This window comes from Glandiceps talaboti, chromosome 4 (assembly GCF_964340395.1).
Source record: "Glandiceps talaboti chromosome 4, keGlaTala1.1, whole genome shotgun sequence".
Taxonomy (NCBI): domain Eukaryota; kingdom Metazoa; phylum Hemichordata; class Enteropneusta; family Spengelidae; genus Glandiceps; species Glandiceps talaboti.
The window spans coordinates 4,642,272-4,663,961 of record NC_135552.1 but is presented as its reverse complement, the minus strand read 5'-3'; the positions used below and the strand labels follow the sequence as shown (position 1 = coordinate 4,663,961).

Here is a 21,690-nt window from a genome sequence, read left to right as displayed (position 1 = left end):
GTCTGGTGTTAACATGTACTGGCTAGTCTGAGGTTAACATGTACTGGCTAGTCTGAGGTTAACATGTACTGGCTAGTCTGGTGTTAACATGTACTGGCTAGTCTGGTGTTAACATGTACTGGCTAGTCTGGTGTTAACATATACTGGCTAGTCTGGTGTTAACATGTACTGGCTAGTCTGAGGTTAACATGTACTGGCTAGTCTGAGGTTAACATGTACTGGCTAGTCTGAGGTTAACATGTACTGGCTAGTCTGGTGTTAACATGTACTGGCTAGTCTGAGGTTAACATGTACTGGCTAGTCTGGTGTTAACATGTACTGGCTAGTCTGAGGTTAACATGTACTGGCTAGTCTGAAGTTAACATGTACTGGCTAGTCTGAGGTTAACAAGTACTGGCTAGTCTGAGGTTTACATGTACTGGCTAGTCTGGTGTTAACATGTACTGGCTAGTCTGAGGTTAACAAGTACTGGCTAGTCTGAGGTTTACATGTACTGGCTAGTCTGGTGTTAACATGTACTGGCTAGTCTGAGGTTAACATGTACTGGCTAGTCTGAGGTTTACATGTACTGGCTAGTCTGAAGTTAACATGTACTGGCTAGTCTGAGGTTAACAAGTACTGGCTAGTCTGAGGTTTACATGTACTGGCTAGTCTGAAGTTAACATGTACTGGCTAGTCTGAGGTTAACAAGTACTGGCTAGTCTGAGGTTAACATGTACTGGCTAGTGTGAGGTTAACATGTACTGGCTAGTATGGTGTTAACATGTACTGGCTAGTCTGAAGTTAACATGTACTGGCTAGTGTGAGGTTAACATGTACTGGCTAGTCTGGTGTTAACATGTACTGGCTAGTCTGAAGTTAACATGTACTTGCTAGTCTGAAGTTAACATGTACTGGCTAGTCTGAGGTTTACATGTACTGGCTAGTCTGAAGTTAACATGTACTGGTTAGTCTGAGGTTAACATGTACTGGCTAGTCTGGTGTTAACATGTACTGGCTAGTCTGAAGTTAACATGTACTGGCTAGTCTGAGGTTAACAAGTACTGGCTAGTCTGAGGTTAACATGTACTGGCTAGTCTGGTGTTAACATGTACTGGCTAGTCTGGTGTTAACATGTACTGGCTAGTCTGAGGTTAACATGTACTGGCTAGTCTGAGGTTAACAAGTACTGGCTAGTCTGAGGTTAACATATACTGGCTAGTCTGAAGTTAACATGTACTGGCTAGTCTGAGGTTAACAAGTACTGGCTAGTCTGAGGTTAACATATACTGGCTAGTCTGAAGTTAACATGTACTGGCTAGTCTGAGGTTAACAAGTACTGGCTAGTCTGAGGTTAACATATACTGGCTAGTCTGAAGTTAACATGTACTGGCTAGTCTGAGGTTAACAAGTACTGGCTAGTCTGAGGTTAACATGTACTGGCTAGTGTGAGGTTAACATGTACTGGCTAGTATGGTGTTAACATGTACTGGCTAGTCTGAAGTTAACATGTACTGGCTAGTGTGAGGTTAACATGTACTGGCTAGTCTGGTGTTAACATGTACTGGCTAGTCTGAAGTTAACATGTACTTGCTAGTCTGAAGTTAACATGTACTGGCTAGTCTGAGGTTTACATGTACTGGCTAGTCTGAAGTTAACATGTACTGGTTAGTCTGAGGTTAACATGTACTGGCTAGTCTGGTGTTAACATGTACTGGCTAGTCTGAAGTTAACATGTACTGGCTAGTCTGAGGTTAACAAGTACTGGCTAGTCTGAGGTTAACATGTACTGGCTAGTCTGGTGTTAACATGTACTGGCTAGTCTGGTGTTAACATGTACTGGCTAGTCTGAGGTTAACATGTACTGGCTAGTCTGAGGTTAACAAGTACTGGCTAGTCTGAGGTTAACATATACTGGCTAGTCTGAAGTTAACATGTACTGGCTAGTCTGAGGTTAACAAGTACTGGCTAGTCTGAGGTTAACATATACTGGCTAGTCTGAAGTTAACATGTACTGGCTAGTCTGAGGTTAACAAGTACTGGCTAGTCTGAGGTTAACATATACTGGCTAGTCTGAAGTTAACATGTACTGGCTAGTCTGAGGTTAACAAGTACTGGCTAGTCTGAGGTTAACATATACTGGCTAGTATGGTGTTAACATGTACTGGCTAGTATGGTGTTAACATGAAGCTGGTGAAGGCAATCCTTCTAGATGCTAACACATCCTGAGGAAAAGTAATTAATATGTGTATGCAATCAGTAAGTGTAGTTTGTTAATGTACATTAGTACAAAAATCATTGCAGAAAGCAAAACAAAAATGTTGTGTAGATTAATTGACTTTCTTTGCCTTCCACACTATTATAATGTACATGTCACATAAAACTTACCCTATCTACATTCCAGTCTTGGTCACCTTCCATGTATTTCTGGTACATCTCCTGCATTAAATATTTCCTATTCAGGAACTTTTCTCTGTTCCACATAAACTCGTTGTTATTGTCCAAGTTTCTCAGAATGACATTGACCTAGTAAAGATGACACAGAGTAGATGTTGTAAATACCTAGAAAAGCCACCATTTGTCAATGAATATTATACCATGCACACGCCAGGTTCAACAAAAAAATATGGAATATATACTCAAATGGAAATTCATCTGTGTAGGTAAACCATAATACTATATTCAATTTAAGTTTTGTTCCAAACACAACTTGAAAATTTACCTGAAATTTTCGACTGCACACTTCAGTCTTTGTCAACAGATTGACCCACTATTCAGTAACGTGACCTTATGGACATGTGAGCCTAATAAGGGATCATAGGTGCCTGGAAGTTTATATCGCCTTCCATCTCTGTTTAACGATGGTTAAATTAAATTCTGTCAACATAAACAATGTAAATATTCTGGACACCAAAACTAGATATTTTGAACAGGGAGTGAAAGAAGCCATCTACATCTGGGCACTCAAACCATCGTTAAACAGATATGGAGGGTGAAAGAATCTTCCAGACACCTATGACCCCTTCTAAGGCTCACATGTCCATATAAGGTCATGTGTACTGAATAATGGGTCAATCTGTTAACAAAGACTCAACTGTGCAGTCGAAAATTTCAGGTGGATTTTCAAGTTGTGTTTGGAACAAAAGTTCGTCTCATTGCTCCAGGAGTCCCCCAATTTTGTACTCGTTTTGTGAGTGAGACATAGCTAAGTGATATGGCCTACCCATCAAGTCTGTAGAACACTCACCCTGGGTTTGAGTCAGTCACAGACCAGTGGGATTTGAACCCATGACATCTTGACTGCTAAGCTTTATACAACTATGCCACAGGGGGAGCTGGTTAAACTAAAACAGTTCTGTCAAAAATACGGTCATCTGTATGTTTGTATAACAGCTCACATGATCCATGTCTATGACATCTGCATACAGTTTAAACCTATTTTCTGATAGTACATCTAGATGATAACTACTACATACCTCAGTTCTTCCTTCTTTTAGTCCCCTAGACATCGGTGACACCAACGCTATCTTAAGATGTGCATTTTTACCTAGTTCCTCAGCTATAGCATTAGCTTCATTCACCATTGGTAACATTTGTATCAAGTCTTCTTGTAACAATAGATCATCTGTGGAGATCAAATGACATTAATAAATAAATCTACATGTTTCTGTTGAAGCAACACAAGCTCAGTTTATCCATCTCTATTCGGGGTCATTTTTGCTGAAAGTTACCACTGTTTTACGTAAAGTGATCGTATGGCTATTTATTTTGGATTTTTTAATTTACAAGGCAACCTTAGGCCTAAGAAAAAATTAAAAAATTGTTTGGTTCTGGTTACCCGACAGCACCTACCTTTTCACGCCAACCATAAACTTTTTTTACGTATTCAAGAATAAAACTAATAAAAATCGTGAAAATTGTGAAGTCTCACAAGAAATAGTTCATGCAGAAACTGACATCAATTAAAAAAAGACAATATAAAAGTATATTATATATATAATTATATAAAATAAAAAAAATCTACCTATCCCACCTACTAGTATTCTAAAATTTAGTATAATTGGAACCACACAATTTTTTTTGTTAGGCCTTAGTGTATTTTTATACTTGAAAAAAACTATAGTAACAACATGCACCAAGTCTGTGTTTGTAACTCAATAAAGTACAAAAAATCTCAAAAGAATATGGTTAGACTGACTGATATAACATCTAACTGACAAACTTCTGTCAAGGGTTTGAGTGTGATATAAGATTGTCTAATTAATAATTACAGTATGGTAATTAAAAATGTGCTTCAATATCTTTTTTACACAACATATACAGATTTGAGTATACTCCTGAATTTAACTAACATTGATAATTCATGGCCATGAATGTGGAATTCTTTCGTCCACAGAATATGTGTATTGCAACAGTACATTCATTTGAAGACCTACGTTATTTTGTAACTTAATGTGGACAAGAACTTAGGCTGAGATATCAAAAACAATTGGTCAATTGACAATTGTACATTGCATTGCCAAGTAACATGTAAATACTAAATGGCACATCCAAGGGACCATGTATCAATCACCTGCCTGACCCCTTGATCCATACAGAGATACTATTATTGCAATAAGGTCTGGTGACCCAAATATGGGGTTACAAGTAATATAGGCCACTAGACATAAATGTTCAGACAATACAAAGTTCATATGAAACCGTGATTCCAGTAACACTGTTAGGCCTAAAAAAAAATTGTTTAGTTCCGGTTACCTGACCCCACCTAGTTTTGCACTGCCGAGCCTAACCTTTTTAACGTATTCAAAAAAATAAAAAAATAAAATTGAGAAAATTGTGTCTCGTGAGAAATCGTGAAACTGACATGAACTTAAAAAGACAATATAAAACTGTTCTTCCAATCTGTAATAGCTGTACATCTGATGACAAGAAACCAATAACACAGAGACCATATGGAAAACAATGGAAAACATAACTACCTGAACTAGACATTCACACATGAGAAATATATAAATATATATAAAGAAAGTAAAAAATCTACTTACTCCACCTATTCTTAAATTGAGTGTAATCGGAAAAACACAATTTATTTTTAGGCCTAACCAAAGTAAGAAATAATGCATAGTGTGATACACTTTACACTGACTGCTTCACAATCTCATTAGATAATTTTAACACTAAACTTGTTTCCTCTCTTTAAAATGTTAGTCTCATATTCAAACAAATAATTTTTTTTTTTCATATTCCAATATAACAGTATAGAAAGGTACATTAGTAATATAATGTTATGTAAAAGTTGATTTATTAATTTAGTACTCACATTTAGACATGCCAGGTCTTGCTTCAATGTGAAATCCTGAATTTTCAGCAATCTCAGCCTGGGCTTGATCATAGCTAACTTTTTCCTCTTTCTTACCAGACTTCATATATTTGGCCAAATCTTGTGGATGATGGAACACATATAGATGATTGGACCCAAACATTACCCTGTGTATGAAATCAAAACAATACTGTTGCGTGTGTGTGTGTGGGGGGGGGGGGGGAGGTGTGGGAAGATGAAACACTACACATTCAGCATTGATATTCATCAGATTTCTCTTTAGCTGTACAAGATAACCGGGGAGCTGAGTTCTTTTGAAAGTTTCTTGTCAACTAAAATTCATTATACAATAGTTACTAGTGTCCTAAGACCATCTGATTTGTTTGTGAATGTTAACCCCATCCCCTGTTGACCTCCAATCATCTCTTCCTTGTTTGACCAGAAACCAAGGTAGTGGTTGTTGAACGGATATCTTTCTAAGTGACAATTGCACAATGTCACAAGAGCTCAATATGCGAACTTCATTCATTTAGGGAGGGGGAGGGGGAGGGGGATGGGGATGGGGAGGTGGTCTGGCATCAATGCAATTGCTGAACTTCATTTTCACGCTTTTAAACCAAATTTAAAAAACTTTCACGCCTTCAATGGTAACAGCTTATGTATTTACTACAGTGACTGTGATGTTGATAAGTTGATAAAAATTTACTTCTAATGTGAGATACAGTGCTTGGTTTCTGTTAGCATTTTGATGTGTTTAAAATCATCTCAGTTAACAGGTTCATATGGTTGGAACTTCATGTTTACATTCATGATTTTACAGTACACTGATCATAGTGGTGTGACCACTACAGTTTTCATAAGTGTTTACATCATATATAAACATCATATGTCACACTTGTGAACATTCATTTAGGGGAGGGAGTTTTGTCCTAAATGAACGATGTTTGTTTATTGAGCTTGTGCGACATTGTGTGATCATCCCTAAGCACTTTTGTGAAAATATCAAAATAACTACTAGGGTAGTACTTGAAAACACCATTTGCTAAAATTTGTAAAATATATGTTCTGGCACCAGCACACTGAATTCAAAGTAAACATGTTTACAATATAAAATGTAGCATACACATTTTTGGAAATATCCAACCATGCATGTTTAACATCTTTACTTCAAACTTTTCAACATTTTACAATTTTTCATTGAATACTTTTTTTGTGATGTAACTATCTTGTCATCGTGTCTCTCTGATCACTTACCTGTCATTATGGTGTAGTTCTACCACATCTTCCGTGATTTCTTTGCCGTTAATCAACACCTTAGCATTCTTGCACACCTTAAGTTTAACTATCATTTTCTTGTTTGTCACAATGGCATGATCTTTCTGGATACTGTAGTCAGTAAAGTATACATGTCATGTGAATGTGACTGTAGCTTGGAGTGAACATGAAGAGTTACTGTATCACAGATTTAAAACTTAAAACATTACAAACAGTTTCAAAGTTAATCATGTTTACATGCCAATATCAAAATTGTAATTGTACAGTCTCAAATACTGTCACACTTTGTTTATATATGCTATATTATTAAAGAGGCACAAGCTGAGTTTGTATGTTTTTTGTCATAGTTTTTATGGTATATTTAAAAGGTATTCAGTGTATTGTACCTACTGAAGCATACATAATCACCACTTGAAATAGACTGAACCTGGTATTAAGAATGATATAACTCATAAATGTTCCAATCATATAAATTATTATAATTATAATTATCAAAAAATATTGAGGAACTCGCTACTATACAATCAACTGTTCTAACAATGCCAGCAGACATTTGGAATGTTATAGAAGACATGTACCATCATTAACATTATACTGGAATGTGTTTTTAAAAATATATAATTATATATATTTTCACTTGAGTAAAAAACTCATGAACTCAGCTTGTGCCATTTAAGTCACAGAAAACACTCAAATATTGTCACCTTTTGCGTATACATAGCATTACAACAGTCCTAGAATACTATCTCTTAGTCAAATACTGTAACTTATTATTTCAAACAAATATTGCACTGTTCTCTCCGATATGAGATCTGTAAGTAACTCAAACTATTACATTCATAGAGTGAAATTAACCCAAAATCAATATAGTTTCATGGTGCCTTACATTGGAAGTCAATTTTGACTTCTCTGAAGTGAAATTGTTAATGCATATATCAAACGTTCAAAAAATATAGAATACTGACTCATATAGGAGACAATGATGTAATCTAATCATATAGGAGACAATGATGTAATCATATAGGAAACAATGATGTAATCATATAGTAGACAATGATGTAATCATATAGTAGACAATGATGTAATCATATAGTAGACAATGATGTAATCATATAGTAGATGATGATGTAATCATATAGGAGATGATGATGTAATCATATAGGATACAATGATGTAATCATATAGGAGACAATGATGTAATCATATAGGAAACAATGATGTAATCATATAGGAGACAATGATGTAATCATATAGGAAACAATGATGTAATCATATAGGAGATGATGATGTAATCATATAGGATACAATGATGTAATCATATAGTAGATGATGATGTAATCATATAGGAGACGACGTAATCTTTTTACCTGAGACCTTTCAGTAGAATATCAGCCTGCGATGACGCACCATTACCAATCTTAGTCACACCTGGCAAATAACAAATAAGTGAATAATTTCATATTGAACTCTCCAACAAGTTAAAGTAAAAGTACTGTTATCACCACTAGTATAAATGTACATAAAATGTTTTATTTTTATCATATTGTCACTGTCCCATAAAGCACACATACTGTTTCTAAGCATATCCACCATATAACAATCACATCCTACCAGGTACCCATTTATATACTGTAAATGCACGAACTGGGGTGTGTATTTAACTATGAATTCTCAATCTCTGAAAACTATAAGCGTGATTTAAGTGCTCAAAAGAGAAAACAAAAGATATGAATTGCAAAGCCCTTTGTTGTATGACATGTGATCAGCTGCCCTTATGTTGAATAAACACAATGCTCACACCTCTTTTATGTAGTAGTATTTGGAGTTACCCATTTACAGTAAGGTGTTACTTTGCAACAATAAAATGTTTTCACAGCTGAATGTTGAAAGTAGTTGCTTTGACTGACACACAAGAGGTGGAATATCAAGTTTGCATGAACCTGTCCCTCCAAACAGTCTGCAAACTTGATATTAAAACTTGTCCTTAAAGGGGTATATGCTGTAACTATATGGTATGTGGTGGTTCCTTTTCATGCATATTGAAGTATCCTTATACTATCCAAATACAAACACATGTTGAATTATGTCTTGTAACTAGTAGAGTTCTTAATCAGGTATTCAGATTTGACATAAACATATACATCATGTTGTCATTTTTTCGGTTACCAAAAAATTCAAAAGCTGCCAAGTTTTAGAAAACAAGTCTCTATATGCATACTCAACCAGTTCATCCTGTTGTGTTGATGCTGATTTGCTCTGAGATATATTTTGGCATATACATATATTGGGTTTTTTTGTATTTGGTACACAAACATTAGCTGAAAAGGGGGCCTCTGTACAGACTGTGTTTGCTACTTTATCTAGACTGCACATCTAATTTCTATGTTTAATTTAGAGCAATGCCATTACACAATACATTGTAATCATGATGATAGATGAACACACTATACTTTATCCAATGCATTAAGGCAATATTGTGGTGGACATCCTGTATAGATTTAGCCCACAGACTTGCCTAGTATTCAGATTGAAAATATCATTTGCTTGAAAAGCCAGTATGTCAAGCAGGCTAGCCAAGTCTCTAGGTTAAGTGTTCTCCCAAGAAGACTACCAAATCATCATTGTCAATTTGCATATGAGTTGAATGTTTTGCTATGCAAATGATTTTGTTAAATTTTCACATTTCAAGTAATGTTGTTTGACATCCTAAAATGGACCTGGGGAGAACACTGCTGGACTGGAATAGACTATTAGTCTCTTGATTCATGACAAAAAACTCTATGTATTGTATTATGAGTGGAGCACATACTAACTAAACTATACAATTACATTATGTATATTATCTACCTTCAGTAACAAAATGTACAATCATTGCTGTCAAAGAAGGATCTTCATTTAGATTCCAAAAATGTGGAACAACTTTCATCTGTGCTTGTTTCTTCTGTTCAGCTATAAGTTTATCCTGTCAAACAAGGAGGATTTCACAGTTAACCCACGTCTTGAGAAAATAAGTACATGAACTACATTGCACCATGTCACTTCAGGTTCAAAAAGTTGCAAAAATTCTGTGAAGTCAATTGATTGAAGATTGATTGCTGCACAGCACGGCACTGCATTGCACGGCATGGCACAACACATTACAACACAACACCACACCACACCACACAGCACAGCACAATACCATGCAACACAACACAACACAACACAACACAACACAACACAACACACCACAACACAACACACCACAGCATTACACAACACAACGCACAACACATCACAATGCAACAAAACACAACATAGCACAGTACAGAACAGCACAACACAACACATCAAGGCACAGCACTATAGGAAAACAATGCACAGCAAGACAATTCTACGCTGAACTATTAAAACATAATACAGTGCAGTCCAACACAGGAACACAAAATATGCTATGCAAACATAACAGTACAGTAAAATGCATTTAATATTACTGACACAATAAACGTGACATCACAACACAATAGATTCACTTTAGTGCAGTACATGGCAATATGTCTACACTTACATTTTGCCGTTTATGGGCCTGAATACCAATAAAAGTAGGAATTGAAAATAAGTATATACAGCATATCAAGTTTACTTTAATTACAAACCACATCATCTTAATCTGTATTCATAGCAAATGTTAACAAAATCGTCCACTACATGTGTCATGTACTGGTACATGTAACTGAACAGGAACAAGAATTCCTCATGAACATACAAATGTACATGATAGGCAAATCCAGATAATGGCTTACAGATGGCTGTTTTGTAATTAACAGGTGCACTTTATTTATTTATTTATTTATTTATAAACTATCCAACAGGCATTGCTCAATTACAGGAGGAAGGTTCAGTGTTAATGCAGGAGGAAACCAGAGTACCCGGGGAAAACCTGTGTTGTTCGGTAGAGTCAAACTGAACGACACAGAGTGTAACTATTGTGTGGGTTGCGGGCTGCTGCGGGCCACTGCGGGTCGCTTTGTTCAGGTTGTGAGCTGCTGCGGGTCCGACACTGCGGGCCTGGGAATGTAACTGTTGTGTGGGTTGCGGGCTGCTGTGGGTTACTGTGGGGAAGTGAGTATAACTATTGTGTGGGCTGCGGGTCGCTATTATTTTTCCATTAAATGTTAATTTACTCACTTTTTAAAATAAAAAAACTAGTTGGCTGGCCACTGGGGGTAACTTATTGTGCAGGTCACATGCACTGTACTATTACATAGAACCTAATGTGCTGGGCTAATTGCACACGTAATTTTGTGTATTAAACCCCCACCCCTAAACATGATGGCTATTTCAAAAAATGATTATAGTTAGCATAGCACTGACTTCAGAAAATATCCCAATTCTGTACTTACAATGATTATATATTAAGACCTCAGAGATGACAGTGGACCAACTTATCTCTGAAACAACTCTTACTGATAACAGGAAGTGGTCCTGTTGTTCTAAAAAACATCAAGTCAAGTTTTATGGCTGAAATCTATCTTATACAATCAAATTAGTCTGACTAGTTACACAATATGGCTCCTACACACTAGCCTGACCACAGCAAGATGACAACCAGTAGGTAGGCCATAGTTACATCACTGAGGAACAGAAAGGAATAGTGGAACAGCCACAATCTTGAAACTAAATAATGAATAATGGAATAATCAGTGCATGCAGTAATTTTGTCTCTGTTATTGTCACAATAGAGCTCCCTGTACTGTATTCTATCCATGTCATTACTATAATACTAAAAAAGTTAATCATCATCATAGTGAGGTTCATCACCATAGTATTGACTGAATACTTATGTGCTCATACAGATTATTTACGTGTATATGTATTCATTTGTCAATATTTTTTGTAAACTCATATATGTTTTGGATGATTTTATACAAATAATTGTCATTTTGAACAACCCGCATATCGACCCACATTTAGGCCTGTCGACCCGCAAAATAATGATATTGATGACACTCTTCTTACTTTAATACAGCTGGCAAATTTTAATCAAACCCAGAATCGATTTTAAACCCCGACTACAATGGTAAGAGGCAAAAGTGGTTTAACCACTCAGCCACTGACAACCCATCTACTCTGTTATGTTATGTTCAATTTATCATGTTTTTCTATTGTTCCCATGGCCATCATTTCACATACCATCCTAGTTGTCACATACCATGCTAGTTATCATGTACCATGCTAGTTGTCATGCAAAGTAGACAATCTGATAATACATGTTATCACTTACCATACTAGAGGCTTCAGTTTCAGCCAGTCTTTGTTGCCATGATTTTTCCATATCTGCCATTTCCTCTTTATTTCTTCTGATTTGTCCCTCTAACATTTTTTTCATCTCTTCAACCTCTGTAACAGAGTAATATCACACTGATATTTCAATCATTTCCTACTCAAGAAATTCCCATGGTAATTTTAATTGCCACTCGTCAAAAGCATATCGATAAATTCAAAGTTTCAATTAATCGGTTCTCCTAAGTGTACACTTAAGTGCTGAAATTTGGAGACAATACAGGTACTTTCAATAACTGAATCTTAACGATCTTTGGACTATAACCTTTGATCTTTGAACCTAGTCATATGACCCCTTAAATATGATCTGGGGCGCATTCGGTAGACAAAACGCCCGCGGACGTTTCAAAATGTTTTGTTCCCAAACGACTAATTGTCATAGTTTTTTGCAGGCGACCTGGGACGAAGGAAGGTGGAAGAGAGAGGTGACTCGTCAAAAGCCAAGATGGCAGCCACGAATTCTCACTTCATCGGCGAACTTGAGTTTTTGTGTAGGATTACTTAGTGCACATTAGTTTTGATTCAGCACTGCAAAAAAAGTTGATGGAATTGGTCATTTACAATTGGCAACGGTATTTAGAAATACGAATACCCATCGGGATAATGGTACGGTCGATTTGACGTACATTGAGCAATGCAAGATAAACTTGGGGTCAGGTCACAGGTCAAAGATCACTTCATTAGTGTAAAAATAGTGTATGCATAAATAACAGGCCTTTTTTAGGCATTCTAGCATCCTGACAGTACTGCAAAGGTGTGATTTAACTATGCGCATTGTCTTTTCAGTGATGAGTGCTGAATGTACACAAAATGCAACAATCTTCTGCTTGGATGTGCCGCCATCTTTTGTTTTTCACGCGCAACATGCATTATACGCTTCAAAACAGGGCCAGGGCCAAACAATGACAAAACGTTTTGGCTACCGAACGCGCCCCTGAGCTAATACATGTATGCACTAGATTAGACCGGACATTAGAGGCATTCTCCACAGGCTGGTAACCACATTTTTAACCACCTGAAACATTTACTACTCTAGGTTTCAGTTTATGGACACAAACTAACACAGTGAGTGTTGCTGTTTGATTTGGTACGATTACACACAAGTGGGTGATAGCAGTTCCTTTCTCAGTGCCCAATATATATACATTTTTGTAATCACCCTGTAATCAAGATAGTGAAAATAGCACTCTCAAGGACAACAGAATCATCAGAGATACAATGTACCATCCTAGAATGACACCTACATTCTATCCAATAACTTATATCAAAACGTTACAGCAATCAATCAATCAATCAATAAATAAATAAAGAAAGAAAGAAAGAAAGAAAGAAAGAAATTTTAAATAACCTTTTATTTATACTGGATAGTTCATTATGTAAACACTTATCTCCTATAGAAGTGAGGGTCATCCCTCATGGGTTCAGTGTTACAAATTTAAAATTGTGCCTATCTGTAAACTGGGACCTCAATCAACCAACATCTCCATGGCATACTTGTCTGCCTTTAACAACTTCACAAATAAAATCCAACAAATATATCTTTACCGTCTTCAGGTATTCCCATCATTTGTCCTAATGCAGCATTATTACCACCAGACATCATTTGTTGTAGAAGACGTGCATTCTCTTCTTTTAACTCTCGGATCAATTTATCAGTTTCACTTTCATTGACAACTGCCTTGGTTTTGATGGACTTAGCTCTGTCAGCTGTTAACATGAAATCAACAATGTTTAGGATGATGAAATACTTCACAAAAGATCAGAACAGAGGTTTATTTAATGAATGTATTTCTTGTCTAAATATCTCAATCTGTTTATTTCATTAAAAGGATAACCCAATTTTTACCATATTTCACATTTACAATCATATGCTTGTCCACTGCAATCTCTTTTGTAATGTATACATATGGTACAGATCAATCAATCAATCAATCAATCGATCTATCGATCAACTTTCTATAGCCCTAATCTCCAGCAATGTCATGCCGCATCACATGTTCTACTTCTAGTCAGGTTCTGTGGTGGTCAAAATATTGAGAATAATCTTTACAGCCCGGATGTGGGTTTTGCTGACCGAGGCTGTACGGTGGAAGGGCTCAACTTTAGGAGGGTCAGTAAGCAAAATCAATATCCAGGTTGTAAAGTTTTTATCATATACCCCTTATGTAGTGACATGGAAGCATAATTTCAATGACACAACCACATAAATTGATAGTGAAACATTATTTTATATCCAAGATATTGCTCAATATCCAAGACAAATCACTGAGTAAACAGATATCAATGAGTGTGCCACTTGCCATAATTTGGGCAAAGTGTGCCATACAGAGAAATATTGCCTGGGTTCGAAGGATCCACTGAATTGCATTGGAAGCAATATTGGGTGTATGATAATTGCTATAATTTGATCTATCTCATTGTAATCTTACCATATCTCAATGTAGAGAGAGTTTCTTCATAATTAATATCTGCCGGACTAATTGCTGCTATCTGTAAATAATTATACAAAATGATATGACAGGAGGCAATATTAAAACTACAGGCACAGATCAGTGTCAGAAAAATAACATACAAGGTCTGAGGTCTAAAAGTCAAAGTATCATTCATTATTTCAAATCATGTTTGGACCCTCGACACACAGAGGGTCTTCTTCACAGTAGACACTGGCCAGTCAGAATCAGAGTTAGTTCTTACTGATTGAGTCTATCACACATGTGTTAAACACATTTGACAAAACAAATGTCCATTTTCCGTTTCACTTCAGGTATTTATTGTCTGTTTATTATTTCTTGTATTGATGTCATGTGACATGTCGGAAGCAGAGTTGCCTCTGGTGATTTATTTATCTCACACATGTTACACACATTTGACAACACAAATTGTCCATTTTTTTATCATTTAGTGTATTCATTACGTTTATTAGCCTTTCTTCCATGTGTCCAATGTATATCTTGATGTGTGACATATAAATTACTTAGTCTGTGTTTAGAAATTCATCTTTCCTTACCATAATTGTTTTACTGTTTCCACCCAGGGCATTCTTTAAAAGTCTGGTCAGTACTGAGTCTCTGTAGGGAACTGTAATGACAATTATGATAATCACATCATTTCAAAGTAAACAATATCTATAAACTTTGATGGATTGTCAGTGTAAAACTTATAATGGCAACCAACTTAATAAATCAAGAAACTTCAAATCAACTAAAATAGTATATTTCCCTGAAAATCAAAGTTCCTTATTTCTCTCCAAACTTTGCCATATAAAAACCTTGTTCATTGTCCTTTTGATATAATAAAAGAAATTTGGTTGTTCACAATCTAGTTTCAAGGAGATCTTAACTCTCTTATTTTCCCATAGAGTTTATCACAGTATTTGGTGGCCATATTGGATTTGGCGGCCATATTGGATTTGGTGGCCATATTGGATTCTAAAACAACTAAATTTTGATACCATTTTGACCTCTAGTTCAAATATTTGTATACATGTTGTTAATACCCAGATTTTTTTAAATTTTAACTGAGAATAGGTTTGAGTCTTGTTGAACAAAGTAACAGCAAAAGTTTAAAGAGCTTATTTCTGAGGTGTAGTTTACATTAGTCTCTATACCGATATATGTATCAAACAAACTTATATAGCACCAAATATCCAAAGTTAAATAATGTTCAGTGGTGCTTAGAATATACAGCCAATACCTTCATACATCAGTATGTTATTTACTGTTTAAAGTCCCAATAGCTGGTTCAAAACTGGAACCGTTTTTAACTAATTGTTTATATTTTTTCCCCTATTTAAGTTGTACTCACTGAAGTATGTATTGATCCTACAGTAAGTGATTGTCTACAGAACACAACGGTATCTAGGTGGATGGAATGTCCTCTCCATCATTGTTGTATGAAATACTAAATTTGATTTAGGTTAGGTTTGGATACTGAATCATTGGCTTTCTAAGTTGTGGACTTAACTTTAACTTTAAATTTGTCAAAGATATTTTTCAATTTAATTTTTAACTACGCAAAAAATGCACAAGTCAGAAGTATTTAAGAGGTGTGGGCTCTCAATGAATCTCTGAGAGTGACTGATACAAGTGTTCAAAAGTCCAACAATCTGATATATGGAAAAAGTTTAATGTTATATTTCTGAAACTGTGTAGGACTGGCAACTAGCAAAAACAAAGCTAATCAGTGATCAGTTCCCATTTGGAAAGGTAAGAACATTCACCAGATACTTGGCTACTAATGAAGCAAACATATGACAACAGTGATGCAATGAGATTTAGTAATTTAAGTGAAATGGTGCGAGTGAAATAGTTAGTATGTGATAAAATCTTACCAAGTCAGCTAACCGCTATGTTTTTATTGGATGTGTAATGCAGCCAGGCAGAGAGCGCTTTGAAGTGAAGGAAAAGTGCTAAAAGCTGTAAAAGAAATGAAAATGTTGCACTTGTGTGATATGTTACCTACAAGTATTGAATTTTTGGGGGAAACTGTTTGTCAATCTCAGTACTCTATATACTGGAGTTACTTTCCTGAGGCACAAATCTAAGAAAAACTTTGTGAAATATGTTGTATGTTATACTTTTTTTTTTTTAATTTTACCAGTAGGCCTTACATCCCTGGTGTAATGGAGCACATTTTGAAAATGTTACCCTTTCTGTAGTCTTTCATGTAATTTTGTAGGGAAATCGGTTAGAAATTTGTCCTCTGTTGCCAATATTCTGGAACCTTGATGTAATACATGTACATGTGAAATAGGCAAAAACAGTGACAGCTGGTAGCTAGGGAGCAGTGTTATATTAACAGAAATGGGTCACTGCAGCAAGTGTAACTTAGGTTAAGTTGGGGAAAAGCAAAGAATATTCTCATCAGTTTATTGTTACATGTATATTTCTCACTTTTCAGCAAATATGCAACTACAATTTACATAATTATACTGCATCATCAGTATACATATTTGGTGTAAAATTTGACATTTCCTAACATTTCTTGGTAGTGTATACATTTCAGTGTGGCAACTCTGCCATTAACAGTATTGTCTATAACTCTGTAAACACATCATACACATGTAGTAGTGACTTGATATTTGGACTACAATGTTTTCAGGACCATAGACCGTAGTCTAACGTGTCCAAATAACCAAATAACTAAACTTGTAACCAACATTCAAATCAAATCAAAATATATTGTACACAAAAATATAGACTGCAGTACATTGTAGTTGTGACATTTGACCATTAAAGTGGTCATATGGGTGGGAACTGAATATTTATTTTGGATTTGCAAAAATTGCAAAAAGATGCAAAAAGTGTAAAAGATGCAAAAAGTGATACTGTATTGTTTTTTAATCGTAGGACTTGGTAGACTTACATATGTATTTACATAAACACTGAATATTCAAGATTCCTAAGTGCTTATTATGTTCAGATAATTAAAAGATTCAATTTGATGTTTCTTGGCAACCGGGTGCAAATTATGTGAAATAATGAAATGATGAAAACACCTATTTCCTGGAGTGGTGTTTAACACAATATTTGATAGCCATAGTGATAACATGACTCATTTTGACCTCAATTCAAAAATATGTACCGGTACAGTGATCCCAAATTTGTTTTATTGATTTTAACTGAGAATAGGTTGGAATTGTCCTTGAAAAAAGTGATGACAAAAGTTCAAAAAGTTTATTCCTAAGGCACATTCTACATTGATATTTGGAATAACACAAGGTTATTACATTAAATATATTAAAGTAACCATTAAAAGCTATAAATATACAGACTGTATCCCTTTACAGATTTGAATACAACAAGAAAGATCCACTGCACAACTCACCATGTGAGACTTTTTTCCCCGATCCCAAATCTCCCAATGCTTTGATAACATTTCCAAGTGTTGTCAGAGATTGATTTATCATGGAACCTTCTTTTAATCTATCACCTGTAGCTCCTGTTTGGTCAGCTCTCTCACTGACAAATGAAAAAACCAGAGACATACATTGTATGATAAGTTAGTCTTCACTGTGAATATGCAGTACACAGCATATGTTGATTTGTAGCTAACTTTATCTTTCTTCCCCTATAAAGATTTGATAGCACTTTTACTTTGAATCTGTTTCAGTAAATGCAATTTTCAAAGCCCAAGCATAGCTTACATTGTACTGTAATAGCTATACATATACATGAACACATGCTGTTTTTCATTTACTTTTTGCCCATTGCTAAATATACCAAAACTTTTCCTTCAACTAGTTTATTCCTTCTGTTTACCACTTTTGTGATCAGTACAGTATACATGTACACTAACTTGATGTCCATATGTAAACAATTGTGAATACTGACATGTTTATTTACCAACTATGAATTTGTGGCATGTTGATAAATTTTGATTATTTGACAATATTCACCCCTATTTCAACCAGTACAACACCATATTAAATATATCATGATTCAGAAGTGTATCATTCCATTTACAGCAACTAAGGCTTTCAAAAATGTGCATATGTAGCAGTAAATGTAATTCTGCATCAGTACATACACAGCTGACTATTATTCAATTTCCAATAATTTGACATAATTTGAGTAGTACATATACCTTCCCGCTAAGTCAACAAGGTTGATAACAGCAGTCTTGGATAAACTCTGACCACCTTCAGTTCTCTTCTGTAGTAGTGTGATTGTCACTATGGTATGAGCTCGACTGCATACAGTGTAGGTAATGGTACACAAAACAAACATTATGTTATTAGGACACCCAACATAACACATCATAATCTTAGTCTGCCCATGGACTCATCGAGAACAAATTATATGCTGAGAACCACCAACATTTGTGCTCTTCAGTACTACCATTGTCACTGTCCATTAGAGATGCATGTGATTCAAAACATCCTTTCATCAGCATTGGGCAATTAAAACTGACTTTGAAGGGCCCAAAAAATCTACAACAGCAGCGGAAAACACTGAAAACATGAGACTCTGAAAATTCCTGGAGTATTCACTCACGTATCAAGGAGTACTGTTATTATTTCATATGTTTATCTGAAAGAGCAAAATTCTGTAAAAATCATATTATGATGCTGTGATCACATGATTTTGTGGAAGAGGTATAATTGTATGCTGTTTACATATCACTTGCAGACAGGTATGCAATAGTGTCGTTGGCATTGCACTGCAGTGAAAATACCACTAGTACACACATGCACTGAAGCAGGTAAGCACAAGTACATACAATTTATGTAATAATAAAACATTACTGAAGTACATAAATAGTACTAAAATGTAAATTAGTACTGAAGTAAAAAGAGTACTGGTCCAGGAGTTAAAAATAGTATTGGAGTAAATACCTGCTGGTTGCGTTCATATTAGTAGCTGCTATTGTTCTATTTCTGGTACCTTCATTCATTTGACTTTCAATGTCTGCAAAACTGTTTACTGGGATTACTTTTACTGAATCAACTGGAAGTAAAAAGGTAAAAACAAAACTTAAGAAAAAACACTGTAAAGTTATAGACACAGCAATGCCGAGCAATCTCACGGGCGTTATGCACCAAAGAAGCATAGATTGATTTCTTTTCCAAACCTGGCAGCACATAAGTGACATACACATTGGGATGTATGAACAAAATATTGATTTGTAGATGATGTGTTTATATCAATATCATGGCAAAATTGCAACAATGCAAGTATACAATGTAGTTTTACTACTATTCATGACTAGATAATTGTATACAATGTCTAGAACATAATAGTACTCAACTGTAAATATGTAGATCTATAAATCAGTTTTGTTTTCATACTGTTTATCAAGATAAACCTAACTAAATAATGTGGTATCTAAGTTTGACCTGCATCTGCTATATACTTGTACAAGGTACACTGTCATCTCTTTATACTGAAGTCATTGGACACACGGAAAGGGTTTGGTACAATGAAGTATCCTTATATTGAAGTATGACCAATTACAGAACTGACCAATCACAGAAGTGACCAATCACAGAAGTAACCAATCACAGAAGTAACCAATCACAGAAGTAACCAATTACAGATGTGACCAATCACAGAACTGACCAATAATGGAAGTGACCAATCACAGAATAGACCAATCACTTACCGTAAAAACCTTTTGTTCGATGTTCTCTGACTTTTAGACCTCCCTTTGGTGTATTTTTAGGGTTGAGAAGATCTTTGACTTGTTCATTATAGATCTCAATCATACTGACAGTTACCTGACATAGAAATAAAACATTGAAGAATTAGAGACTGAGAGTATATTTAATATGCAGATATCAAAATATTAGCAGTCAAAGCTCACACAAGCCAAGTTGAACACTTTCAAACAAAACTATGGAATTTATACCCTGGCCAATCTATATCATGACAACACATCGACATTATTAGTTCCGCATTGCACAAAATATGAGTGCTAACATTCCAAATTGTCACTTTTCTAAATTTATGCAAATTATGTAGAGGTATATATTATATTTTATTATTCCTCAATAGTTTCTTCATTCAGCAGGAAAATATGAATTGTGACCTAAGGGTTTTCAATTTTTGACTATTTGTCTTTTACTCATAGTGACAAGACCCCTTATGTTACTCATATCTTCCTTGACCGAACTAAGTAAAATACTGGGGAATACAATGAAATTAATATCTAAGTACAGTTATGTATTCAATATACTATCATGGCCAGTCATACATACATTGTACATTGTATCCCCAGTTGAGATCAGTGTTGATTGCGAGGAGTGTAGCTACTTTGCATATTAATTTACATATGAATAATGTGACAATTTGCATATCGATTTGCATATTAGTCAGCATATAATATGCATGTTTTCAACACTGAAACAAACTCTAACATGTTTATTTTAACACATACACACATGTACATTGAGGATCAGCCATTTCTCTTCATGTGAAAGTATTAAAATTATGATTTTAACATTCAAAGATTACTAAAGCTGAAGGATGGTAGAACACTTTTGAAGCATGGTAGAAACCTGCCAAGCATGGCGGTCTAGATGGCAAGGATAGTGTTAGCACTGTGCTTTCTCTATAGTGGGGAGAACACTGAAGATGTACACAATGTAATACTGGTAGTATGCACAATATTATGCTTCTTGCATGTGAAGTGAATTACTATTATCTTTTACTTTGGTGAAATAAAGCTATCATTTATGTAGCATTCTTTGTAGCTGTGTTATTACAGCTACTGTATATGGATGTAAACAGTGGCTAACAACTGTACAAATGCTACCAGCATACAGTATGACTCTGTCAAAAGCGTTAGTTATATATATGTGCAAGCCAGGGCATCGGGTATAGTTGAACAGTACGTGTTTTGAGCACAGTGGGGTGAGCAGTGTGGTGAGCATACCGGTAGTGTGGGAAATCTAAAACTTACATCATCATAGTATATCGTGAAGTACTGAAACTATTCTTATGACAAGTAGATTGAAGTTTAAAAGTGTTCGTGATTCCAAGGTGTGAGATAGGAAGAACAGGATAGTAATTTACGTAGACTCTTTAAATAATTTTGTAATTATGAACTCAGAAAGAAGTGAAAGTACAAACCTGGAAATCAACTTGTGCAGTGGCAGACTTTTGTCTTTCTGTTATTCCATTAAATAATTCTTCACATGTCATGGGAACAACACCTACAATGTACAACAATGTACAAACACGTATATAGTATATGTAAAATAATGTGTTTTGATTTTATTTTTCCATAAACGAAAACAGTTCCTAGTCTCATTTCCTTTTCATCAAATGGGTTTTAAGAAATTATGGCTTCTT

At 35.2% G+C, this 21,690-nt stretch overlaps 1 protein-coding gene across 1 annotated transcript in view; it reads right to left on the bottom strand.

Moving 5' to 3' along the window:
• Positions 1–21,690, bottom strand: part of LOC144433698 (kinesin-like protein KIF28) — a 45,166-nt gene that overhangs the window by 11,139 nt on the left and 12,337 nt on the right. The window contains exons 4-18 of the mRNA XM_078122049.1: positions 21,469–21,551; positions 20,000–20,114; positions 19,233–19,344; positions 18,482–18,586; positions 17,723–17,856; positions 14,904–14,974; positions 14,326–14,386; positions 13,442–13,603; positions 11,838–11,953; positions 9,422–9,536; positions 7,942–8,002; positions 6,554–6,685; positions 5,300–5,466; positions 3,456–3,604; positions 2,368–2,505 (exon numbers count right to left, since the gene is read on the bottom strand). Of these exons, the coding sequence (XP_077978175.1) occupies positions 2,368–2,505; positions 3,456–3,604; positions 5,300–5,466; positions 6,554–6,685; positions 7,942–8,002; positions 9,422–9,536; positions 11,838–11,953; positions 13,442–13,603; positions 14,326–14,386; positions 14,904–14,974; positions 17,723–17,856; positions 18,482–18,586; positions 19,233–19,344; positions 20,000–20,114; positions 21,469–21,551 (1,721 nt within the window). The remainder of the gene's footprint in view (positions 1–2,367; positions 2,506–3,455; positions 3,605–5,299; positions 5,467–6,553; positions 6,686–7,941; positions 8,003–9,421; positions 9,537–11,837; positions 11,954–13,441; positions 13,604–14,325; positions 14,387–14,903; positions 14,975–17,722; positions 17,857–18,481; positions 18,587–19,232; positions 19,345–19,999; positions 20,115–21,468; positions 21,552–21,690) is intronic.